The sequence below is a fragment of the Meles meles genome, chromosome 7 (genome assembly GCF_922984935.1).
Source record: "Meles meles chromosome 7, mMelMel3.1 paternal haplotype, whole genome shotgun sequence".
In the NCBI taxonomy this organism is placed as follows: domain Eukaryota; kingdom Metazoa; phylum Chordata; class Mammalia; order Carnivora; family Mustelidae; genus Meles; species Meles meles.
The window spans coordinates 95,940,643-95,966,553 of record NC_060072.1 but is presented as its reverse complement, the minus strand read 5'-3'; the positions used below and the strand labels follow the sequence as shown (position 1 = coordinate 95,966,553).

General features: G+C 49.5%; 1 protein-coding gene across 9 annotated transcripts; it reads right to left on the bottom strand.

Annotated features, from left to right (window-relative positions):
* IKZF4 (IKAROS family zinc finger 4) lies at window positions 1-25,911 on the bottom strand. Of its 9 annotated transcripts, none has more exons than XM_046013489.1 (9): window positions 25,650-25,911; window positions 17,971-18,021; window positions 16,745-16,839; window positions 11,031-11,135; window positions 9,739-9,999; window positions 8,873-9,040; window positions 5,019-5,168; window positions 4,397-4,528; window positions 1-3,798 (listed from the first exon to the last, which is right to left on the bottom strand). In XM_046013489.1, exons 5-9 carry the CDS (start codon window positions 9,977-9,979, stop codon window positions 3,038-3,040), a joined length of 1,452 nt encoding a protein of 483 aa, XP_045869445.1. In that variant the 5' UTR covers window positions 9,980-9,999; window positions 11,031-11,135; window positions 16,745-16,839; window positions 17,971-18,021; window positions 25,650-25,911; the 3' UTR covers window positions 1-3,037. The 9 variants fall into 9 exon arrangements, with proteins under 9 accessions (XP_045869445.1, XP_045869446.1, XP_045869441.1 ...); XM_046013490.1 differs by lacking the exon at window positions 25,650-25,911 and adding an exon at window positions 21,945-21,993 and having other exon boundaries at window positions 17,971-18,018; XM_046013485.1 differs by lacking the exon at window positions 16,745-16,839.

Sequence of the window (25,911 nt, the reverse complement as noted above, 5' to 3'; positions counted from 1 at the left end):
AACAGACCTTCAGCCAGTACAGTACAAAACTTACAGTAGTATATCTCCGTTACACAAATATTTACTTACAATATATTACATATACAAAATGCTTTGCAATAAGTCTCAAAAGCTAGTTTAACTCCTCTTGAGAAAGGAGAAAAACTCTTTAAAAAAAGGGGGAGGGAGAACCAAAGGAAGAGGAGGGGGAGGTGAAAGGGTAAGGTCCAAGGGAGACACCAAGCATAGGCTACAAATGAAACCCTGGGAGAGAGAGAGGAGAGGTGGTATTGCACTTGCTTCTGTGTTTTATTTTTTTTCTTTTTGTTCTTCATAACTTCTGATTAAAAATATATATAATATATATATTATGTACACAAGGAAAGAAGCTGCTGAAAGTATTACAAAATCCCATCCGCAGCTTGGACACAGACACAAAAAAAACAAAGGTCTGGAAAAGTGTCTATTTAGAAATTTTCTTGTGTGGTGTTGGTCTTGAATATCAATATAAAAGGAAAACACCTCTTTTCTCCATGTGGGTTTCAATGTATTTTTTTTTCTTTTTCTTACTTTTTTTTATGCAAAAGGAGCTGGGAGAGAGCATGAGGATGTTTGAGGTTCCAGAGCTAGAAGTCTCTGGAAAGTAGGATTTTGTACCTAAGACCCTGGTTAAAGTGCAGTGATGGTCTAGAGAGAGACAGAGTGCCCTTCTCTCCCCTCCTTAGCACCTGGTCTTGCCCTTCCAGTCTCTGCTCTCATGGGCTCAGAGTATAGCCTCAGAGCATAGTCCTTCATGTTCCAGGAGGTTACAGGTGCCAGAGCTGACTGGGGGAGGGGATGGGGCACCCTAAGGCTCTGGTACCCCAGAAAGGACTAGTCCTTAGGAGGTGTCACCAGATACACAGCAGACGCAGAAGAGGTGGTAAGGGGTAGGTCTAACAGGAAGGGGCTCAATAACCAGAACAGTTGAGGAGAACCCTAGATATTAATCTCAGCTCTGCTGCCATCCTGAAAGAAGGAGCCAGTTCCCTGGGGTACTGTTGAGAAACCTCTCCCCTTCTCTAGAGACTACTCTCCTTCCAGGTAACCCCCACCCCCATCCTCTGCCCTTGGCAGCATCTGTTTATTGCTACATTGTCAAGAAGGAATCAACCCACAATGCCCCTCCTTGACAATCTGGTTCTCTTAGGGAGACTACATAATGGGGGAGAAAAGGAAGGGAGAAAAGTTTTTCTAGGGTCTCCCTTCCCATAGAGGGTAAGGTAGACTCTTCTTAGAGCCCTTAGGAGCCCCCATCCCAGGGTCTTTTCCTTAGCCAACCCTTCACCATCCCCCTAAATTATCCCTGATAGGGAGTGAGAAAAGTAGGAGGCAAAAGAGCCAATAAGGAAAGGACATATGGAAAGAAAGATGGAAGGGAAGAGAAAAGGAGAGAGAGAGAAGGACCAAGTGTTACAACTTGTGAGGTGCTGTGTTTGGTTTTTACTTTCTTTTTTTTTTCTTTAAATATAGAAAAACAGCCTTTGGTTTGAATCTCAAGGAAGCAGAGAATGGGATAGCTGTGGCCTTGGGCAGAAAATGCTTGTAGAGAACTCCACTCACAGTGGAGCCGTATCTCCTCCTGCCCCCTTCTCACTAACTAGGTTACCCAAAAAGCCAGGGGTCTCTGCTGTAGCCAGGAGGAGCAAGGCCCCTCTTGCCCTACATCTGGGAACTGAGTGTAGAAGGGGGGCAGTAGAGGATGACCCCCCTTTCAGTAGTGCCCATCCCATTCTTGCCAGGACAAGAATGGAATGAGGTGAGGGGCAAATGCCCTTCCTCGTCCTGGGATAATTTTTGGTTATATACTGACAATTAGAAGAGAGAAAAGAGACACCCTTTTCTCCCTGCCACTGATCCTAAGAACAGGGTCAAGAAGCCTGGGAATGAGGGTGAATCCTAGAGTGGGGAGAAGAAGAAGGCAGCATGACTGAGGGGTTGAGATACCCCCTTGTCATCAGGCAGCAACCTACTAGTTTCTCATAGGAGAGGGACGGCAGGAGCCCCTGAGAGCCTAGGAAGGTCACCAAAGTGAAGAAGATCAGAGGTGGAAGAGAAAGAGAAGAATTTTAACCCACCCCCTTCCCATGCCCTGGTTCCCAGTTAGGCACCTGTGGCTCCCAACATGTCAGAGATAGGATTGCAGACCTAGCCTTGGCCCCTGAGAATATAAAATTGGGGCACTCCAAGAAGAGAAAACCATCACTGAGTAGACTGGCAGGTTGAAGAGAGTAGCAGTGTTGGGGGTTGTTTGAGGAGAGAAGAGACAGATCACATCCCAGAGGGAGATTCCCAAATGTGGGCTTTGAGGAACTCATATTACTAGGGGAACATCAAGAGGACCCTCAGCCCCACAGTGCCTGGAGAGAATTTCTTCAGCCCCTCCCACTTCCCAATGAGGAAATTCTTCATTTGTTCAAGCATAGTGCAAGCTGCCTAACATGAGAGGGCACAAGAGGTATGGAATAGCAGGTGGGAGGGTCCCAGAGAGGAGATATAATGCCACAGAGCTCAGGTAGGGCCAGAGGGAGCTATCAGCATCAAAAGGAAAGAATCAGATAATGCAAAAGGTGAGGACCTAACATGAGAAGCTCAGAACTCTCAGGACTAAGAGGAGCTTCCTACCCCGAGGGCTGTTAGAGAAAGCTGCATCAAAGAAAGAAAAGTTAGGCCTAAAGTGGCAGCGGTCTGTGGGCGGTGGCAGGTGACTGATCAAAGTTAAGAGAAAAAGCCAAAAGAAAAATCCACAAATTATATCAATAAATAACTCTGACTATGCTGGGATGAGAGGAGAAGAGGAAGAGGAGAAACATAAGCAAAAAGGCCTGTTTCATCACAATGCTTAAGTCAGTCAGGGTAGAGGAGAATAGGCAAAGAGGGGTCAGGGTCAAGTGTGAAGTCTGGTAGCCAGTGGAGGAGGCTACTGAGCCAAGCTCCTTGGGATAAAGTGGGGAAAGAGCTAGACTCCTGTAGGGAGGCAGTGGAGTGGCGGACTGAAAGGAGGGCGGTAGGTAGGTGGCTAGCCCACCTTGTGCTCCCCCCGGACAATGTGGGAAGAGAATTCGTACCGGTCCTGGCTGTGGTAGCCGCAGATGTTACACTCGAAAGGGTCTCTGAAGCCATGGCAGCCCATGTGGATGGTGAACATGACATGGTCCAGAAAGAGGATTCGGCAGTGCTCACACTTGAAGGCCTTCACGGGCTCACCACTCTCGCCCACCACCCGGAGCACTTCCTTGGAGGGGCCCGGGGTGCCCCGCAGTAACCCTTCCTGCGGCTTGGGGTCCTCTTTGGCGTAGGCAGGACTGGGCCGGCCCACCACAATGGTGGGAGGTGGCTGGGGTGGGGGACCCTGAGGGAGGGATACCACCCCCCCAACCCGATCTTCGTGGTTGCTCTCTGTATCTGTGGAGTCCTGGCAGCCATTGCTGGGGGAGGCCCCAGGGTCGGTCAGGGGGCCTCGGGCCCGGTAGAGGAGGGGGCCTCCATCAGCCAGGTCCTCGGGTCCCTCACCTGCTTCTCGGGACCCTGGAAGCTCCAGCCGACCAGGGAGGGGCTGCATCTGGGTGTAGACAGAGCTGATGACCGGTGTGAGTTCTGAGATGCAGTTGGTAGGTGGAAGGCGGAGGGGGCGCAGATGCTCTGCCCCCACAAAGGCCAGGGAACCTCCGAAGCTGGGCTCTAGGCCGTGATGTGCCACCAACTCCACATCCTTCTCGTAGCCACCCGAGTTCACATCGTAGGGGATGTCTGAGAGGCTGAAGCGCATCTGCTTTTCACCTATGGAGGAGAGGATCTCAGCAGAGCTGGGTTTGGAGAATTCCTGAGTTTTCCCAGGATGACTTCTTTGTTTGCTTACCCTGGGGATGGCTATAACATTATTTACCAGCCCTCATTCACTTCCCTCAAGGTCAGGACCTCTGTGGGGCCACTCCCCAACTCCAGCTATAATTGTAGGGAAGGACTCAGTTCCCAGCCCCTGCTGATCTTTAACACTTCCTTCATTGCCCTTTATAAAGTTAGAGATTGAACCTCAAGGCCAGGTGGGTGGACCCCATACTCATACCTCCTCCCTCTGACTCTCGGGGCCCTTGTCTCAGATCCCACAGGTGGAAGTCCTTGCTGTTCTCAAAACCTGGGAGAACCTGAGCTCCCTGACCGCCCTCCTCTTACAACTACCACAAGAGCCCTCAACACCCTCTCGAGGTACCCTCTTCCTTTTCATGCCCCTTCTGTTCTGGGGATGGATTCTGAGCACCAGAGCCTACCAGACCCTTCCATCAAATCTCGAGGCCCAGCTGGTTTGATGGCTACCAGAACTCAGGTTTAGAGGAGCTGTGGCTTAAGGCTGATGTCTCCTCTCCAGCTAGACTCTTACCTACAAACTTCTGGGGGGTGGAGCGCTTGCGTTTGGTGAGGCTGTTGGCCAGCCGATCAATGAAAGTTGGCCGCTCCGAGGATGAGTGCAGCATGGAGTCTGGCACCATCTCCAGGTCACGGATCTCGTCACCTAGAGGGAAGGAGGTGGGGACAAGTAGTAGCAGCTGAAGCGGAGCAGCACTGGCTCAGCAGCCTTTGCCTGGAGAGAATCAGCCAGTCGGTAGCCAAGGAAGGGCATCCCCGATACCTGGAAAACTGGGTTCCACTCACTTCCCCTTATCTAGAGCTCATTCTAGCAACGTTTCAGGTAATTGGAAGGACAATTACAGATGCATCTGACCCTTGGTTTTATACTCCCTTGTGTTCTCTCTCTCCCCTTAGACTGAGGACATAGATCAGAACGTCCATGACCGCTGGACCTTCCTGCAGCACCTACCACAGGGCTCTGCACCAACTGGAGTGCTCTGACACGGAGGAGGGAACTGTCCTTTCTCCAAAGACCTCATCCTTTTGTCAGGGGTGGGCAGGTGGTTGGGGCCGGAATCATCCTTGCCCCGCACTCCCTCTGGCTCTGCCCTCCACTCACCCCTCCCCTCCCCCAGGCCTGCTGACAGCCCTACCTGGTTGGCCCACCAGAGCTTGGGCTTCAGTGCTGAGACTCTGTAGGTAGTTGTGGCACCGCTCTTTGTGCTCCTCCAGGGTACTCTGCTGTTTGTAGCTCCGGCCGCAGTAGTTACACTTGTAGGGCTTGCCCACTGTGGGAGAGGAGACTGGAGGAGATGGGAGAGATGCCGCATTGGTCACACCTCCCGGTGCCCTGGGCTCTACAAGGCCCTCTGGGAGCGAATGAACCCCAGCATGAGGAGGAAGGGGTGTGGCTCGAGGGAATTCTGCTAGTCTTTCCTCCCCTACCTTCAGCGGCAAACATGGAAAAGGGGGCCAGTGCGCAGCCCTGGGAAGAGAGAGGGGACCCGGGGCCTAAAGCTTGGGACTGCGGGGGCTGGGGGGTGGGTAGGGCTGCTCACAGGAAGGAGGAGCCAGGGACTTGGTAGGGGATCATCCCTGGCAGACATGCTGGCCCCACCCTAGGATCTCAGATTCTGGGGCCCAGACTGCGGTTTAACCTTTCCATGTGGCAGGCGGGTGCAACTGCTGTTTATCAGACAAGGGGATTTTTTGCTTACGACCTATCTGCTTTGGTTTGGGGGAAATTGGTGGGCTGGGGTGACAGAAATGAGAGCCCTTAGATCTGGCAATGTGGGGAGGGGCAGTTTTCACTGACCTTTACTCCACCCCTAGCCTCGTTCTACTGCTTCTTTTTCTTTCTGTCTCTCTACACTGAGCTACCAAGAGAGCCCCAGAAAAACCATCACTGACAGAGAAATTCTGAGAAGAGAAAAAGAATAAGAGAGAGGGAAATAAAGGAGATGAGTAAAAGGAAGAGAATATCAACTTTGAGGGTCTTTTAAATTTTTTTAAAATAAAGAACAAGTTAGGGGCGCCTGGGTGGCTTAGTCGGTTAAGTGCTGCCTTCAGCTTGGGTCATGATCCAGAGGTCCTGGGATCGAGACCCCTGGCAGGCTCCCTGCTGGGCAGGGGGGTCTGCTTCTCCCTCTCCCTCTGCCTGCCGCTCTGCCTGCTTATGCTCATGCTCTCTCTCTCTCAATCTCTGTCAAATAAATAAAATCCTTAGGAAAAAAAAGAAAGAACAAGTTATAAAGATTTAGTTTCTGGGGTACCTGGCTGGCTCAGTCAGAAGAACAAGAGACTTTTTCTTTTTTTAAGATTTTATTTATTTAGGGGCGCCTGGGTGGCACAGTTGGTTAAGCGTCTGCCTTCGGCTCTGGTCATGCATGATCTCAGGGTCCTGGGATGAGCCCCACAGCTGGCTCCTTGCTCAGTGGGGAGTCTGGTTCTCCCTCTCCCTCTGCTCCTCCCACAGAGCAGGGAGCCCTACAGGAGGCTGGATCCCAGGACCCTGGGATCATGACCTGAGCCAAAGGCAGATGCTTAACCGACTGAGCCACCCAGTCATCCTGAGTATGAGACTCTTGATCTCTCTCGATCTTAGGGTCTCAGAGCTACACACTGGGTAGGGATTACTTAAAAAAGAAAAAAAATATTTTTTTTTGTTTCTCCCAAAGAAAAGAAGTTGGGAAAACTGAGATGGATATTTCCTTTAAAAACCACTTTTTTTTTAAAAAAAAAGATGTATTTATTTGAGAGAGAGTGAGTGGCAGAGAGGAAGAGTGGAAGCAGACTCCTCACTGAACATGAAGCCCAATGTGGGGCTCGATCTCACCCCCCTGAGATCATGACTTGAGCCAAAATCAAGAGTCGGGTGCTCAACCAACTGAGACACGCAGGTTCCCCTAAAGACAACTTTTGAGAGGTAATATTTGTGAGAGGAGAGAGAAAAGTGAGAGAACAAAGTATTGTGTATCTTGTTTTACATATCTTGGGGCGCCTGGGTGGCTCAGTTGGTTAGGCATCTGCCTTTGGCTCAGGTCATGATCCCAGGGTCCTGGGATTGAGCCCCCACATCATGCTCCTTGCTCAGCAGGGAGCGTGCTTTTCCCTCCACCTGCTTCTCCCCCTGCTTATGTTCTCTCTCTCTGACAAATAAATTAAAAAATCTTATTTTACGTATACTGCTACTATTGAGCAGGGAGGCAGGAGAAGGTGTCTCCAGGAGGCTGGTAATTACCTCCACCCTAAACCAGGCGTTGATTCAATCTATCCATGCTATTTTGACCTTACTCTGTAAAACCTAGTCTTTGGGGGATGAGGTGAATGCCATGGTCCCTGTCCACCTAAGACTTTTGGGGAAACGGTTTAACATCTGGGAGAGGGACCCTCTTTTTCTTATAGTGTGGGTTACATAGAAAGCATCTCATAGAGATGGAACCTGGTGGGATACCTGTATCTAATTCTGTTCCTAATAATCTCCTACAAAACATCTAAAATCAGGGCGCCTGGGTGGCTCAGTGGATTAAGCCGCTGCCTTCGGCTCAGGTCATGATCTCAGGGTCCTGGGATCGAGTCCCACATCGGGCTCTCTGCTCTGTGGGGAGCCTGCTTCCTCCTCTCTCTCTGCCTGCCTCTCTGCCTGCTTGTGATCTCTCTCTGTCAAATAAATAAATAAAATCTTTAAAAAAAAAAAAAAAAACAATGAAAAAAAACATCTAAAATCTACCCTGGGGGCCTTGTTTTTGTTTCAGCAATTCTTGGGATCAAGACATCCTTGTTCCAGGCCAGCAGGGGAGGGCACCCCTTTTCTAAGGAAAAGGAGTATGATTCTGTGGCACAGAACTTAATGGGGGTCCAGGAAGGCTGCAGAATAGCTCTGTGACTAGCAATTTTTTTTTCTTTCTCCCCCAGAGCTTTAATTTTCTTGTCAGCAAAGTGAGGATGATACCATGTACCTTAGAATTGTTGTGAGGATCACACAAGGAGACAAGCAAAAAGCTTTATAGATCAAAAAGCCTGCTCCAAGGTGAGAGAACCTAGAACAAGGTAGGTGGCTTGGCAAAGCACGCTGAGGTGATTACTCTGTCCCTTGAAATCCTGGCCCAAGAGAGTTTAGGAAAAGAGAAAAATAGCAAGGAAAGTTGCCAAGGACAGATCCTACTAATTTTTTCCCCTTTGCCCTTCCTCCTGCCTTTTCCCAGTCTTTTCTCAGTCTTGAGCTCTTCCTTCCCACCAGCTTGACTCCCACCCGGTCTCTTCGCAAGGCCAAGCTTAAAACTTAGTAAGATACTTCAAAAATACTGTCTGCGCAGCTGATTCAGATGGATGTCGACTCCAAGAGTCTTGGCTGGGGCTATGAAAACTGGATAGTCTAGTCCCCTGGCATGGATCCAAACACTAACCTCTAGACACTCTGGCAACTTGCTCTTGCCTCTGGGAAGGGGACTACCTTTTGGGATGGGGAACAGAGGCTTTTCCTAGGCCTCCTTTCTTTCTCTGGAGTTCGGAGGTCCATGGATATTTTTAGGAACCAGTAGGAAGTAAAGGAGAGGACAGACAGTGGTGATCCAAGACCTCTGGTATCATGGAGGGAGGTGATGATGGGTGATGGGCGTGGGACCTTGAGCACATGGAAATGTGAGGAAGGGTTTTTCGGTGCTCAGAAGTATGGGGGTGGGGTGGGGTACAGATGGTTCTGGCAGTAGCATGAACTTTTAAAAACAAAGGGCGGGTGACTGTTAAGAGCCTAGAACATCACCAATGCTCCTTTTGCTCCAAGTCACAGAGTGTAGCAGATGTAAAATACCTCATCAAAGAGTCCCCCAAATTCCCCATGGGGCCCAGACGAGGGGTTAGAGAGGCAGGGCCCTATCTGCTCTGTGGGTGCTCTGGCCTCCTCAGTGACAGACACCGTAACTCCCTGAACACAAGAGAAGTCACTGAGCTCTATTTCCCAGGGGTACTAAGGTCCCACTCCTCCTTTCCCACTGAACAGGTCACTGACCCGAGTGTGTACGGAGGTGGCCGGTGAGTGCATCACGCCGGCGGCAAGCATAGTTACAGAAGGGACATTTGAAAGGCTTCTCCCCGGAGTGCAGCTTGATGTGGCGCAGCAGGTTCCCCTTCTGGGTGAAGGAGGCACCACACTGGTTGCAGTGGAATGGCCTTTCACCTGCAAGAGAAGCAACAACAGATCGCTGAGGACTGGGGGTGAGGAGTTTTGAAGGTTGAACCTATTCTTGCGCCCTCGGCCCCACCCTGCCTGAGGGCTGGTGCTCAGGAGGATTTCTGAGGGGCAGAGCTGAGGCACACACACAAGATTCCTACATTCTAAAGCTCCTTCAGGAACAGTCTTACCCTAGGAAGGTATGGAGCAGAGACTAATGGTAGGGCAAAGGGCACCAGGCCTGCAACTCTGGGCCAAAAGCCCATGAACCCAAAACTGAGTCCTACAAGAACCACTGTGCCCCAGAAGCCTTCAAAGCCTCAGAAAGCTGAAACGAGGCTTTTGTTTTCCCTTTTTTGTTTTTGTTTATTTGTTTGTGTGTTTAAATCTCGAGACCGGAGGGCCCAGATAATACCCTGGAGTCCTGTCCCTGTTGGACTCTAGGACCCTTCTGGAGGCTACGCCATCATCTCCCTCACCTCCTGAGAGAAATATCAGCTTTTCTTTATAACGAACGACAGCTGATGAAAACACCAGAGAAGTATGAGTGTTGAGGGAATCCAAATGGCATCACTCCTTTTTTCCATCAGCTGGAAGGTGTGCTGGGAGAGACCCTTCCCTTTCTGAGGCTGCCCCACTGCAGGCATGGTGTCCTACGCCTCCAGCCCGCGCGGGAGCTCCACCGGACCCCCTTGCTTACTCACCCGTGTGGCTGCGCTTATGCACCATGAGCACATTGGGTCCAATACAGACCATGCCGCAGACGTCACATTTAAGCTTGCCGTTGGGCAGCCGGATGCCCCCGGGGGAGTGAGGCTCTGGCCCACTTCCATCACAGTAGCCCAGGGGCTCTGACAACGAGTCTTCCACGATCACACTGTCATCCTTTTCTAGGAGCCGCTCATCTGGCCCCAGCAGTCTGCTTGACTCCTCATCGCTGTACATCTCCACCTTGATGGAGTTGGCTAGAGGGTGGGATGGTGTTTAGGACAGAAACAGGCAAGGGGGGGAACCTGCCCGCAAACCAGAATGGTCCTCCTGATGTCCAGCAGGCCCTCTCTCAGCCCTGAGACACACAGGCTTTAGAAGAGGCCAACACCCGAAGTCTCCCGGGTGGTGATATGGTGGTCCTGCTGGGACCTGCAATAACCTTTTCCTCCCATCCCACCACCCAGGCAAATAGGCTCCAAGAGAAAAAATTTGGGGTACATGGGAGGTCTTCTGTTCCACTGGGGAGAGGAGAAGGCTAAGGGGAGTCTTTTTCTCCATGCTCTTGTCATTAAGAAAGATGTCGGGCTTGACCCTGGGCAGGAAGCCAGCAAGTAACAGTGGCGGGAAAATGGTCCTAGGAAGACCACAGAGATGGCAGGCTAAAGAGAGAGCAAAACTGGAAGACAGAAATGGCTCACATCATTTTCCCTCCCCATAAGATGGAACCCCTCCATTAAAATCTGGAGAAGGGGATGAAGGAGGGAGGAGCCACTGAAGAGAAAGCCTTGGCTCTAGCTCTGACCTACATTCCTGGCTATTCCAACCATTCAGAGAATGTCACAGATCTAGGGCCAGCAAGAAGAGGCAGTCATGGGGACCTATCCAGGCAGGAGAATGAGGCCCAGGAGCAGGAGGAGGTGGGTGATAAGGAGATCCCTCTCATCTCTGTTTCCTATCTGGCTCTACCTTGTGACCATTCCTATGTACTTGCTTCTCCAACTCCAGGATTTCTCTTTGGAGCCTTTGCCTTCATCCCAGCCAGGCCTCTTTTAAGTTTACCCTAGTGTGGCAGCCACCGTTCACTCTCCTTTCAGAAGTCAGGAAGACCCTAGATGCTGAGGTCTGTACTTCTTGTAGATATGTAGAGGCTTGAAGCAGAAAACCAGAGGGAGGCAGCAATGGGGAAATGGCTGCCCATGGAGGGTGAGCTGAGGGCCAAACACAGACGGGAGGGGTGGGGGGCACCTAGTGCCAGGGCAGGGGCAGGGCAGGAGGTTGCACTTACCACTGAGTGAGCGGCTGGGAGAAGAGTGCTGGCTGTTGGGGGTGCTCACCGAGGGCCCCACTGGGGCCCCGAGGAACTCCTTCTCCAGAGATGAGTCCCCGCTACCTTGGAGGAGAGAACAAGAGGACAGGTGAAGCTGCGGCTGGAGCCTTTGACCGTCTGTCGCCTCACCTCTTCAAAATTGTATGATGTTTCACAAACATTGATCTTGTAGCCACATACAAGGCAGCGTTGTAAGCTCGGCACCATACCTTATGCCCTTGTCAGCCCCGGTGCCCGGCGCGGACTTCTGCGAGCTCAATGGCTGCGTCTTGCCCACCCTACCTTTATCTAGGCCTGAGGGGAAGAACATCACTGCCTGACGTCCACAGGAAGCAGGGCTGGGGCTGGGCGGGCGAGGGTGGAGAGGAAAATGGGGCCTCAGGAGAGAGGTGGTTCAGGACAGACGTTCTTCCCTACTGTTCCTTTCCGGAGCCCCCAACACCAGGTTCGGGATCTGCAGGAAGGGCAGCTGGAATGGTCCCTGAATCTAATGATAATAATAGTAATCATAATGATAGCCACTAACATTTATTGAGTGCCTACTCTGTGCCAGCCATGGTTCTATTCACTTTATACAAATTCTCTCATTTCACCTTCACAACGACCCTATGAAGCAGGTGCCAATACGAACTTAATGTTGCAGATGAGAAAACTGAGGCACCGAGGAGGCTGTGCTACTTGTCTAAGGTCACAGAGCTGGTAGAGGTGGAACCTGGACCGATCAGAAACTATAAGCACCCATGTCCTGAGCCCCTATCTCCACAGACAGTGGGGAGTCACTTGTCTTTTAGCAGAGGAGCGTTGGGCCCGTTCGACCTTCTGAAATCAGCGTTAATTTGACTACTCTAAAACGCCTCCTATCTGATATGATTCCAGTCATATATTTAAGGCTTGCTGTTTCCTTGACAGTAAAACAATGAGTTTATTCTCACTATGTTCATTGTTAACGTGTTGACAAACCACTTTATAAAAATGAGTTTTAAGAGTTTTGTCTGTATCTTTAAAAAATTAGTTAACATACGTGGAGATGTGAATCATGACTTTAAAAAAAAAATCCCTCCTCCCCACAATCTTCTGCACAAATTTATAGGTGAAATAAAACACATAAGTAAACACACACATAGACACAGACACATATCACAGATGTAGATACATATAAAGAGAACATACCTACAGGGGCAAACACACCCATAGCCTTCTACATTATCTGCTAACGTGAACATGCATAGATGTGTACACACAGCCTAAATATGGAAGAGAGAAAGAGAGAGAGACACGAGCCCTAAAAGTCATCCCTAAAGTCCACCTATTAGTACTTTTCCCAATTTCCCAGCTATGCACATACTTACTTTCACAAAATAAAGATTCCATTATAAAATGGTTGGAGTCTTGGGCCTGAGGCAAGAAATCCGGAACACACCCTCCTGAGGGATCCCTCTCCAGCTTTGGTCAGTGGGAAGAAAACAACCACTCAGGACTTTGGGACCATTTCCCATTCATATCCTCTTCTAAAAGTCCCACTTCCCCCATTCTTTCCCATCAGAGCCTGAGGAAATTTGTTCACTCACTATAGAAAATGTCTTATAGCTTGAAACTGAGTTGTCCCAGCTGGGGGCCTATAGATGAGCCATGGTTATCTAGAAAAGTTGCCCCAGTAAGAACCACACACCTATCATGAAGGAAGCATCTCAGAGTTGAGGGTTGAGATGTGTAGACTCAGACCTAGCTTTAAAACATGTCCTTCAATTAAGTGGTAAGGTTTTCTGTAGTTAAAGAGGCTAAAAGGGGGTAACTTTCTGTTCCTTTTCGGACGTTAGTGCTGACTTGCCCTAAATCACTTGATGTTAGTAATAGGGGAAGAACTGGGCTCTGGGCCCTGGTGCTGAGTCCCTGCCCCTAAAACAATGAATGAACTTGCTAGAAATCCATTTCTAGTCCCAGCCTACTAGGCTGAGACGGCCTCTTGGAGCCGGAGGCTTGATACATGAGGAAAATATGCTTAAAGGGATATTTAGGAGCATTAAGAGGAAAACATCCTTTGTGCCTTTCATCATTAAGGCCTGGGAACAGGAGGAAGAGCAGGTGCCTCGAGAGCCACACTAGTAGTTCGAGAGGCTCTTTGATGCCATTGCCCTCCCTGGGGAAAATAGGCTCAAGTCTGCTTTTATGGGGCTAATACATAACGAATCTGTTTCAGGGGCCAGAAAGTCTTTATGGGGACCCAGGGATTTTGAGTTCTAGCCGGAGGGTAAAGGGGCCTAGAGACAGATTTAGGAAGTTCAGCAGTTCCTCTGTCAGTCCCAGAAACCCCAGGGAGGGAACTTCAAATGCGTGGGACTCCCAAGAAATCCCAGACTGTCAAAGCCAAGAATTAAGGCCACTCTCGGGTCTCAGAGAAATTTTCTTGGTCAAAGTCATCATAGATTGGCTGAACCCCCAGAGGGTAAAGCCAAATCATGAGGTTGACATCAGAAGAACAAGGAGGTGGGTCCAGGGCAGAAAAGCAGGAGGGAGAGAGAGGAAACAGGGCAATGTCCCACAAGCTAAATGTGTTTCATAGGCTAAAGGAGACTAGCCCTCCACTCCTGCTGCCCTTCCTCAATCCCTTCAAAGAGTGGCTGCCTCCAGGGAACAGCCATGAGGTCCGAGAACCTCTACACTTCTCTGCTCTCATCCTAACTGCTTTCCCTTTCTTGACCATGGGCTCCAGGGTGGCAGGATGCTAACCTGCTAGCAGGGAACAGTGGGTCCAAGAGCGAAGAAAGACGCCCATCCCCAGCTCTATTGTGGGGAAGAGGCTGAGGCCCCTCAGATCTCTCTTCCAGGGTGAGACGTCCGCTGCCAAGGCTCCTCTTTACCTTGATTTTATTACCCATTCCCACCCAGGCCTGCCTCGGCATTTCACCCCGGGCAGCTCTACATCTGTCCCCAAGGCCTAATCAAGATGTCACCACAAGCTCCCACTGTCCAAGTCGCAGTCTTTGCTTAGCAACACCAAACACCCTTCCCATCCTCCGCAAGTATAGGGAGGAACGCCCCCTCCCCCGCCACACACACACACACACACACACACACACACACACACACACACAGACCCCATCCTCTCCCTCTCCTCAGGCTTGGGAGTTGTTACTGAATTGGCTCCCTAGCCCCGGCAACCCCCCCTTCCCCCTCCACTAGCCACCTTCTGCCTGAACTTACATTATCCTTCCCTTGCCGGTGAGACCCTGGGGTGCGAACGCGGCCGCCGCCTTGGAAACGGCGAGGGAGTGCGGGTGGTGTGTGCATGTCTGCGTCTCGGTGGCAGGCAGGGGTGAGCCCAGCCACTCACCTTCCAGGAAGCGTGGATTCCTGGAAGTGAGGGGAACCGCCGTCATTTCGCAGGCAGCGGCACGGTGAGCAGGGGCCCACGGCTGCAGCCAGCAAGAAGAGCTCAGCCCAGGGTGTGTGTGTGTGTGTGCGCGCGCGCGCGTGTGTGTGTGTGTGTGTGTGTGTGTGTGTGTGAGAGAGAGAGAGAGAGAGAGAGAGAGAGTGTGTGTGTGTATGAGAGAGAGAGAGAGAGAGAGGGAGAGAGGGAGAGAGGGAGAGGGAGAGAGGGAGAGCGCAAGCGAGCGCACGCTTGGATATGTTTGGGGAGGGGGCTGGAGAGAATGTATATGTGTGTCTGGTTGGGGCGGATGCTAGGCTACAGCATCCCTTTCCCAAGCCAGTAAGGGGTGGGGGGTGGGGGGTGTGCACAGGGAGGGGGAGCCAGATGCCGTTGCCCTCGTGCCCAGCAGACAAAGAGGAACTGCACAACAAATGCCTGAGAGAGGCAAGAGTGTGTGTGTGTGTGAGAGAGAGAGATGGATGGGCCCTCGAGGTGGGAGGGAGAAAGGGGGGCCCCCAGGGAAGGCCCAATCCTCTGCCAGCTAGGGAAGCCAAGGCCCCAGAGGTCATGGGGCCCAGGACATGGGGCAGCCTCAAGGCTCTCAAATCGGCAGAAAGCCCCTCCCCCACGAAACTCAGGCACTCAGATTCCCTCCTTTCCCTCCTCCTCCAGGAGGGAGGTCGCTCTCCAGATCTGGGGACTGACAGCCCCCTCCTTCCCAGCGGCGAGGAGACCCAGCAGTCTGGTCTCAGGCTAGTGTTGCTCTATGGCCCTGAGGCTTTTCAGATCCCGGGCAAAATCCTGGTATAGTCTCCCCACCTCCGCGCTCCCCTCCCTTCCAGTGCCCCTGGGGCCCAGCAGCCGACAGCCCTGGATGAATCCGCCTTCTATCAAGACAAGGCCTCTGCTCCCTTCCCTTCCAGAGGAGCTGCTCACTGAAGTGCTGACCTACTTTGGAGACTAGATTTTCTGATTCCAAGAATTTGGGGGTGGGAGGGGCCATGAAACTTTGGGCTGCCTACCCCTGGGTCCTTTCTAAGGTTCCCTTAAACATTTCAGAGTCCCAGAAAACTTGGGACAAGCACTGCTCAATTAATTGCATGAGCTGGGTTTGAGCAACTGTTTTCCCTGAAAGATAGGGAATGGAGGTGGGGAGAGAATCTGTGTGGTAAGTTAATGGACTCTCAAGACCCCAGGAGGGAGGGACCCGCTCCTTTAGAAAGAGACAAGGGGAGAGAGGATGGATTTTCTGAACTGGTTTCTGTGAGGTGGGAAAGTCTGTTTGAAGAACAGGAGAGATACCCCTTCATTGCATGGCCAGGTGACGAGACAGAAGAGCTGTGATGATCTTCAAGGGCTGGAGTGTATTTTAGGAGGGGTGCACACAACAGGCTTTCCCACTGCTTGCATACTGGCCCAGGAGAGATGGGTCAGCACTGGGCTCTCAGATGCCCCTCACGTGGACCGTCTCAGCCATGCCCAGCCCTGCAGGGGCTACTCTTCAGAACTAACATTAGCCCTCCCTTGGCTTTCCCTTTTCCCATTCTCTAGGGTAGTTGCTGGCATCTAGAATTCTCAAAACACAGGTGAGGGGTTTCTGGTCTCCCCCTTCATTCCAAAAACCATCCTGTGTGGAGGCTTCCCTTACCTCGGAAATGTCAACCCGCTGAAAGCAGGGACAATTTGGTTTCATAGCACGTGAAGCAAACATCCTAAGAGGTTTTCCTCTAATCCACATTCTCCAGAGACAGAGCTCCTCAGGATATTTCCCCAGCCACGTTCTCAGTTTCTCATTTACCTAAGTTAGGACAGGGACTGGTATTTATCCATCTATCTGTTCCCCAGCAATAAAACAAGGTCCGGGGGGTGGCTGTTGCTCAGTAGTGATTTTCTGAGTAGGCTTAACTGAGCAGGACAGAGAAGGACTGGCTGGTTCCTCAGAAGGGCCATGACTTTCTTTTTTTTTTTTTTTTTTAAAGATTTTATTTATTTATTTGACAGAGAGAGAGATCACAAGTAGGCAGAGAGAGAGGAGGAAGCAGGCTCCCTGCAGAGCAGAGAGCCCGATGCGGGGCTCGATCCCAGAACCCTGAGATCATGACCTGAGCCGAAGGCAGCGGCTTAATCCACTGAGCCACCCAGGCGCCCCGGGCCATGACTTTCGTTCCAATAGATCTTTTTCAGTTACATTAGTCCACTTGATCCCTGTCACTCGGACCAGCTTGTGGCAGGTATCAAATGCCTTTACCCATTCCAACTCCTTCCCTCCTAAATGAGAAAGTGGTCAGAGTCAGTGTCTTACCTTACATTACCCAGGTGTTCCCAATGACTCTGCTATGTGTGTCTGACCCATCTTGCTATCATCCTTTGAACGTGCCCATAATTCCATTGGTCCCACTTCAGGGGTAAAAAAAAAAATAATAATAAGCTATAGGTCATTTCTACGGTGGTGCTTGGATCTCTGACGGGCATCCTCATCATGTCAAAACCCAATTCTGGCTTCCCTTACCTTTTATGATCATTTCTTGCCCTGACGTTCTAATGCTCCAAAAAATGACTCCTTCTGTCTTAGAGACAAGCTCTGTTTTCGGCCCTTCTCTGCACTGTCAGAGAGAGAGCCCAATAAAGGTCCTCATTTCTTTTCACCTTGTTAAACTCTGAGAAGACCCCAATTACTTTCCTATCTCTAAAAGCCATTCATATGAGCAGTGATCTCTTCTGCCTCAGTAAGAGTATCTGGCAGGTACGTAAAGCCACAGCATGTTAGAACCCTGGGAAGGAACTGAGAGAAATGAGAGCTGTGCTCTATATCTTTCTTTCAAAAGCTCTATGTTGTTGGCCCACTGGCTGAATTCAGCCCATAGACAAGTTCGGCTTGCTCCTTGGAACATTTTTGAAAATATTGAGTCCTTAGTCTAAAATGGAGACACTTCACATAAAATCTGGATTCCTGACTTCTCTTGAAAAATTGCAATTTTGGCCACACTGGATGCACATCCTGGCACGACTGTGACTGGTGCACACTGAGGAGCTTTTGCTTCTTGAAGTAGGATATGTGTTCTCTCTACATGACAGTCCCCCACATTCCTTCTCCCTGTTCGCTCATTTACATACCCACCTGGCCCCTACAGGCCTTGGAGGTTTGAAACGCTGCCCCACTCTCCACCTGGCTGGGACAGAGTATCGTGTTGGGCTGATGACCTCAGAGTATAGGAGAAGGACCTACATCTTCCTTCTATCTCTTTGCTTTAAATCATTCCTCTCAGACTATGCCTCATAGTCCCCACTTGTATTTCCCTCCTGTTCCGCTTCCCTTCCCTTATCCCCCAAGAAGTCTGGGAAGAGAATCTCTAGGGAATATAAAATGACCAAAATAGACTCATGCTACCAAGCACTACCAAGCATGACTGGCAGCTCTGTGACCGGGGCACCTGAGGTCCTGTGCTAGGCTGGGTTGGACTCCGCTCTGCTCCACAGGCCAGTGGCTGCTCCCAGCCCCTTATAAACACAGTGCACAAGAGGGCATACCAGACATATAGGAGCGGCCATTGCAGTCTTCTATGTCCATCTTAGAGTCTGCTGAAAGAGAAAATAGCTGTGATTAGAAACCAGATCTGGGAAGGGAGGAGGTTTCTCTCTAACACTCTGGAATTAGCAAGTTTGCTCCAACCCTAACCTAAAGAACAAAAACCTCCTACTTGGTCCTGATGAGAAGGACAGTATATGCTGACTTACAAACTCCAACCTACAACTTCTGCAGGCTTCCCCAGCCTCTGGAGTGGAAACACTATCTTACTCCAGAGTGGTCCCAGTTGTGTGGTTTGGAGAGTAGACCCTCCTCCTGTAGGTGGAGCTGATGCTGTGGGAAAGGAGACAGGTTATAGCCCAGCCTTCTGGAGGCAAAGAAACCAGCCCCACAAAAGCTCTATACCTTAAGAATGGAGTAGTAACAAGGGGAAGAAGCTGGATTCTGTCTCAAGGGATTCTTTTTTGGGGTGTGTAGGGGAGGGAGGGGGACAGGAAAGTAGAAGATGGAGAGCAGCCCACCTCAGGTTCAGCGAGGAGTCCTCCACTGAAGGTCTAATAAACAAATTAAAACTTTAAGTGGCTTTTCCCCAGCTTCTTGTCAATTACTTTGCTATGTTTATTTTTCTTTTAAAGGGGGAAGACTGAATTTAAAATGCAGGTTAGTCTATTTAAGAGAAGCGAGCAGTAATTGGCAGTAGAGTATTAAACAAATCAAGAACTGAGAACAATTAAAAGTGATAATTTGTTCCAATGAATTATCTCCTTAGGAGCCTGTGGGAGGAGGAAAAAAAAAATCTCTTTGGTGGAAATTTACATACCTCCAAAATTGATTTCACCAGTCATCTAATAAAAAATAAGTAGTCCAGGGGCAGATTTGGGGGCATAAGAGCGGGGCAAGAGAACAGCCTTAGCTGCCATCAGGATTCCTGGTCTCTTCGAAGATCTCTCTGAGGCAGATGGATGAAAATCTTTTGCTTGTAATACTATACTGTTAGAGGCAAGGGTGGAAGATTCTGGGGGATGCACAGGGGAAAAGTATCTATTACCCTCTCGCCCCTCTCCCCCAGGTCATTTGGGTGCTGAGAGACATCATACTCTTCTGAAAAGTCTCAAGAGAAAACCCGAAACATGGGGTTTCCTTCACTTCACAAAGCAGCTGTGTCTTAGATCTCATTAAACAGTCCTAGTCTCACCCTGGGAAGCCCGGGTGTGGAAGAAAAAATTAAGTTTATTTTCAATTCTTCTTTTCTTCACATCCTCCCTGGGATGGACCGAGCTTTGGGATCAAATGCTAGAGCAAGCCACAATAATGAGTAGTTCCTTGAAGGTTCCCTTAGGGGTAATGATTAGAAGAGCCCAAGTCCATAGTGATTAGCAAACCCATACCCTCTGGAACTAGGCATAGAACTTGTGGTGGGCAGAGATTCAAAGAATGAGGAAGGGCAGTCTGGTACTCATGGGGCCCCTTTCATTTCCGAATCATTAGCTCCATAATTGCCCTTTGGGATTTTTTGAAACTGCAAAGCTAAGATGCCACATGTGACTTCCCTTCCTTCCTCCCCACGCTCCATGCAGGAGAAGCAAGAATGAGCGAGATTTTCTCCATTTTCTCTTAGAGAAACTGAGGCTCTGAGAGGTTAAGTGACTTGTCTCTGGGCTCATGGCGAGACTGGAAGAAGAACACAGGTCTCCCACTGCTCTGAGCTGTGCTCTTCTCATTAAACCATCTTGCTTCCTTTCAAAAGTCATGGATCTTCTTGTTTTTCCCTAATTCTAACATCAGTTAAGGCATCTCTTCCTTTGGTGTGACCCCTGTAGGAGTGGGGTCTGTTACTTAAAAAGAAAAAGTTGAGCAGGCTCTAAGGGGAGAAATATGCTAATGTAATATAATGTGTGTGATGTGTGATGTGTGTGTGTGTGTGTGTGTGTGTGTGTGTGGAGAGAGAGAGAGAGAGAACACAAATGAACCAGGGGCTAGATAAGCACTAGGTAGGCTGAACAGTTGAAGCAGAGCATTCAGCGAGCACTGGCTCCGAAAGTGCATCTCATTCTTGGACACCTGCCCAAATGGTCCCAAAACAATTTCCAGAAGGGTCTGAAGGAGTTGTTTTCTGAGTTGGACTTTGTTCCTAGCAGTAAACTGAGCTCTTCTGCTTCTTAATTGCTCTTAACAGGTGCTCCATGACACATCTTGGGCAAAATCAGTGTTTGGCTGCCTCTAGCAGGTCCTCATGCCAAGTTGGTAACCCTGGAAGTGAGAGCGGACGGAGAGTCTGCTGTTCCCAATCCTGGTATTCTGAAAGCCAGGAGCAAATCGGTAGACGTACTTCACTGTTTGTTCAAGTCTCCAGGCAGCACATCCCTCCCAACCTTCCCACTCCCCGCCCCTCAAAGCACCTCCTCCCCTGCCTGGCCAGGCAAGCAGATCTTAGTGTCTCCTTAGAGGAACTGGGTCAAATTAGGCACTGCCAATTGGAGACATACCGCAGGGGGAGGAGGTATAAAAAGAGAGAAGTTAGTTACACAAGACAGGTTTGGCTCAAAGATCTTGGAAAGAAATTGGCTTTATAGCAACCTAGGCGTCATTCAGTGATGGAGGTAGGCACATAAGTACTGTAAATTCAGTAGGTGAGCTGAATACAAAGCAACAAGAAATAGCTAGTCTCCCAATTCAAAAGGAAGTGTCTCTGTGAGGAAGGAGGAAAGGTTGGTCATTGTAACCTCTGGAGACAAAGATTTTCTTCCCTGTTCTTTTGAATCCACTTGGCACTGTAACAAGAGTCCTCAAAAAAAAAAAAAAAGAAAAAAAGAGTCCTCTACGGCCCTGGCCCTGACTTTCTCCCATCAGCACAATATTGCATCTGAACAGGAAAGGGCAGGAATGGACATTCCTTCTAGACAGACGATTTCCCACCACACTTCCTGACAAGCAACATGTCACGAACAATCCAAGGTCTGACTTCTAAGGGCAGGTCACGCATGGGCTACCCCTGCCCCCAACTTCCTATCTCCACAAAAATATCCCTACTGCTTTCACTATTAGGTCACAAAAATGTCAGAAAGTCAAGTTCTCTCTATGTAGTGGCTCTGAACGCCTGAAATAAGATGGACATCGCAAGTATTTAAGGCTCTTCACATCCTCTAAAGAATCCTGTTTGATCCAGTGACACTCCACAATTGGAATTTAAAATACACTCCATGTGGTCTAGTGGGTAGAAAGGTAGCGAGGAAGATATTGTTGGGAAAGAGTGTGGAAGTGGAGAGAGCGGCAAGGATCTGTGCCATCCTTTTGGTTATTGTTCCTGAACTACAACAGGGAGAAGCAGACATCTTTTCTCTAGTCTCCCTTAGGACCTGGGACCTGAAATGGAGTGCAGTGATTATTAACAAGACAGAACTTTTCCACCTGTCTGGGAGTCAGCAGTTCAGGTACTACAAGTAAACCAAACCCACAGCATCATCCTCTCGTCTCTACCTTTGTGAACTGAATGAAATCAACATGAAAATGTACTGGAGTCTCCTGGCAGCCAGGGCTGTGTTTCAGAACTCTGCATAATTGGGGAGGGGAAAGAGGTAAATGATTGAGGGAGGAGGTGGAATGAGGCATTGTCAGCAGCTTGACTGACAACATGCCCCTTTCCAGGAAACAGACCTTGATGTCCAGCAGTCTGCAGCTCTGAAATGATCTTTCGGGTCAACCCAGTGCCCTCTGAAGGAAACCCAGGAACCTTTTCTCAGCTCATGTGTCTGTCTTTACAGCAGAAAGATCTGACTCATTTTTTCACCAGGCTATAGCCGGTGGTCTTCTATCTACAATATAATACTGATGAAGACAGCTCGACTTCATTATCCAAGTGCTTGGGGAGCAGGGCTAAGGGGATGAATTCTCAGGTCATCCTAGGAATGGCCAGTCTCTAAAATAAGAAGGGGTAGGAGCTGGAAACACAACACCTGGACAGTGAGAAAATTATCACCTCATTGTCTCCTTTTAGATCTCAGATGGATGCATCTTTTCTCTTGTCCTTTGTGCTTCCCTGTCCTCCCCATGTAGACTGTGGAAGAGAGAGAAGGCTAAGGTTTATGGGTGGGAGGAGAAACAATTCTACCCCTCCCATGTCTCATCTTAGGACTTAAGGAACTAAGGAAAGGGCCAAACTAAACAGTTTAAATCACTAGGTATGATGTACATGAGATAATACTCTCTGGGTTTTTTGGATATACCCTTGAGTATTTGAGCTCTGTGTTTATAGAAAGGCCCCACAAAGTCATTGCTATTCAGCTGTATGTTTGGACAGGGGTGAGGGAAGTAGGGCAGCAGAGTTCAATTTGAATTTTATAATAATTAGTTTTGAAGCCAAAGATGCCCCCAAACAAAGTTAGCTCTATCTATCAAGTGAGGTTTGAAATTACATGGAATTCTCAATGAACTATTCTGACTGGGGTAGGGTACCAAAAAGGTGCAAGAGACAGAAACCATTTCCTTTGGCGGCAGTCCTGACTGGAAGTCTCGCATGCTGTTCGAAAGGGTTCACTGTTGTTTGGGCCAGAAAGATGTTTTTGGGCTCCTCCACTAACAGAGAATCTTGCCGTGACAATCCAATTTAGTAAGCCTCTCTTCATGTGGAGGGCCGGGGCAGGAATGTTGTAGGACCTGGGGAATCTTGGAACTAGAATGGAGCTGAGAGAGATGATCTCCAATCCCTTGTTTGTTTGTTTTTCTAAAGATTTTATTTTTACTTATTTGACACAGAGAGAGAGAGATCACAAGTAGGCAGAGAGGCAGGTGGTGGTGGGGTGGGGGGAGCAGGCTCCCTGTTGAGCAGAGAGCCCAATGAGGGTCAATCCCAGGACCCGGAGACCATGACCTGAGCCAAAGGCAGAGGCTTAACCCTCTGAGCCACCCACGCACCCCATCCAATCTCTTGGTTTTTAACGGAAGAAGAAATTAAGCTGAGTCACCCAACTGGTTAGTGACAGAATTAAGACAAATAGAACCCAGGTTACCAGGCTGGTAACCAGTCTTTTTCCATTATAGTACAAAGTTAAATCTTGACACAGTGGGAAGGTTTGGGGTCACCATGCTTACCTTTTTTTCTTGGGTATTGAACAGTTTGGGGATCTGCAACTAAGTGACTTAAACCCTTGAACTAGAAACACAGGTTTATGGATGGGAAGAGAAATAATCCTCTCCCTCCCATGTCTCTTATTAGAGAATCTGAGCCTGAGGAAATTGCCAACCTAGAAGCTCATTAGGTCTCTTTAAGGCAGAAACAGGACTCCTTGACCCAAGAATTACACCAGCATATGTATTCCAGCAGAGTCTGTAAGGTTGATGTATTCCCATTGGTGGGGTGGGAGGGGACAGGCCATTCATATCAGCACTGTCCTTTCTTAGATGCTTTCGTCAGATAAACCTTGAAACTGTCTCCCTGTTCCCAATACAGAATTCACAATTCTTTTGAGAAGAGAAGGCAAATCAAATAGCTTAGAATTCATGGCAGGGTCAAGAGACCAACAAAAAGAGGGAGTCCCTCTGCTTATAGCATTGTCTATACCCACAGGGCTCCACATTCTTATGTGTTCCACTAGAGTAAAAGGAGCCTAGAAATACTGGCCCAACAATAACTTATCTTAATTTTTTCCTTGGTTATTTTGTGTGTATGCTGAGGGAAGAAAGATGGCCAGTTTGGGAGAAAATAATTCCTTTGTGGATGTTAGTAGGAGGTAAAAGGTGGGATAATGTTCCTCCCACGCTGGGAAGTACAAGTTGCAGATTTAAAATAAGAGAAAGTAAAGAAGAAATGTTCAGTTGCCTTTTCACTGGAAAAAAGTCAGGACTTCTTTCTGAGCCAAGTCCCAAAATGTGCTCTACCCTTAACCTACTAAGAGGAAGGGGATTTCCCAGAAGCTACAATTGAACTAACTAACTGCACTTGGTGGGCAAGAAAGACATTATATTTTGTGCTTGAGACATCAGCATCTGTTGACTAGGGCAAGACATAATTCTCAACCTGCCAAACTGAGGGCAGCTCCCACCACCCTGGGACCCACCCCCAGAAACTCTGGTGAGACCTATCCTGTTTCCCAATGGCAACACTATTTTCTTCTTTCAAGACTTTATTTTTATCTCATGAGCCACTCTTCTGACTATTCTCATGACCCAGGCAGTTGTCCGGATTCTCCAGCTTTAAGTGGTTGTAGGGGAAGGCTGAAGTCCCCCGATACGAAAAAGCAAGATTCACTGACCTACTGACAGACCCATGAGATGAGGGATTCCCAGTTAGGCATTCTCACATACTCCTACCCAATAAGAAGCTACATTTTCAAAGATTGTTCGATTTGTCCTTGTCCTGATTTTATCTTCAGAATCTGAGTTATCTTAAGTGGAAATATTGTAGGTAGTCAGACACCTGTTTTTTAATGCTTCCTAAGAATATAAACATGTACCTTCACACAGGTGAAGTGCATAAGTAGCAGTAAGGGGGAAACAACAGGCCTCAACAGTCTTCTGCTTGGCCATGATGATGGAAGGCCAAGAGCTGACATGTGAGCAAGCCAGGAACTTTTGCAGCTCACGACTGACACTTTGAGGGCTCAGGAGGGGTAGACTAGGACACAGGTGGAGCTATGAAACATGTCGGTGGGGGATCTGTAAGAGCCACAATAGTAGACAGTTTTGCTTATGGGAGGAGGGACTGAAGTGAAAGAAGGTGTGCAAAATTTGACACATTTTGGTTGATAATGCATCAGATCTTCCTGGAAGCAGAGTTAGTAAATTCTTACCTTGGAGAGAGAAATGGGGTACCTTATTTCCTGAACATCTCATATCTAAAGGTCTGTGTTCCATTCAACTCCCAACTGTCTCCAGACAGGCCCAATTACAAATAAAAAAAAAAAAATTTTTAAAGCATAGACATCAAACAGAAATTTCCAAAGTTGAGAATTTACAACTCTAGCAGACAAGCGGTAAGAAAATAACGGGATGGGGCTGTGTGAGGAGGTACATGGAGGCCTCTTTTAGCTTATAACCACTTCCCAAGTCTGTGTCTCCCTAGAGTTGTCAGTCCCAGGGCTTCCTCTGTTACAGTTCTTTCTTAGGACTCATATGCAGTGAATCTCTCCCTTCCCAGGAAGGAACCTGCTTCTCAGGTTCCATAGACTTTTCACCCTACATGGTACCCTCGACAACACTTTCCACTTCCACTCTAAGTTTTCTCTCTACCACGTTTCCACTGCCTCCCAGATCTCCTCACCTAGGCCTATGTCCTTCTCTCCAACCTTCTCGACAAAACCCCGAGTCCCTCGCATTTTTGCCCAGGTACCCCTCTGCTTCTCCTTTCTCCACTCTTTCTCTGTTCTACCCCAGCCGTACCCCACCGAGGAGCCTCGCGCACCCAGCTGCTGGCTGTCCTCCGTCCTCTGCTTTGGCCCGTCTCCCGCCTTTTTAGGACCCCTTGACTCTCCAGTTACCTTCCCCTAAACCTTAAGCCTCGCGCCAACCTTCCCCAGCACCCGGGCCAGCTTCCTCCCCTTGAGCCACAGCCCACGCAGCTATACCTTCTTCCCGCCAGCCCCCCGCCCCCGTCTCCCCTCACTTCACGCCCAAGCCCCTCAGGCCCCGCCCCCGGCGACAGAGACCCCGCCCCCAGCGCTTCGCCCAAGCCCCGCCCCTTACTCACCTGAGGCAGCTCCGCGCGCGCGCAGGCTAGGGGGGTGTGGGAGAGGGGACGGTATTGGGGAAGAGGGGGGCGGGGCCGCAGGGGTCCCCCACTCTGGCCCGGGCGGCCCAGTGCGGGGGGAGTGGGGTCACTAAGGCGGCGGCAACCGGGCCGGACCCGGGACCCGGGCGCTCAGCGGCGGCGGCGGGTCCATCTCCATCAGCGGCTTCACCTGAGAAGGGACCGGCCCCCCCCATTAACCCCCCCCATCACAGCCGTCCCC

Bases quoted from the DNA above. Each gene is read 5' to 3' on its own strand.
- IKZF4 (XM_046013483.1), bottom strand. From the start codon at position 14,360: ATGCACACACCACCCGCACTCCCTCGCCGTTTCCAAGGCGGCGGCCGC. The intron at 12,516-14,273 runs GTAAGTTCAGGC...CACTGACCAAAG, and splicing joins ACCGGCAAGGGAAGGATAAT to CTGGAGAGGGATCCCTCAGG. The intron at 5,169-8,872 runs GTCAGTGACCTG...CATCTCCTCCAG, and splicing joins CCACCTCCGTACACACTCGG to TCTCCTCTCCCACAGTGGGC.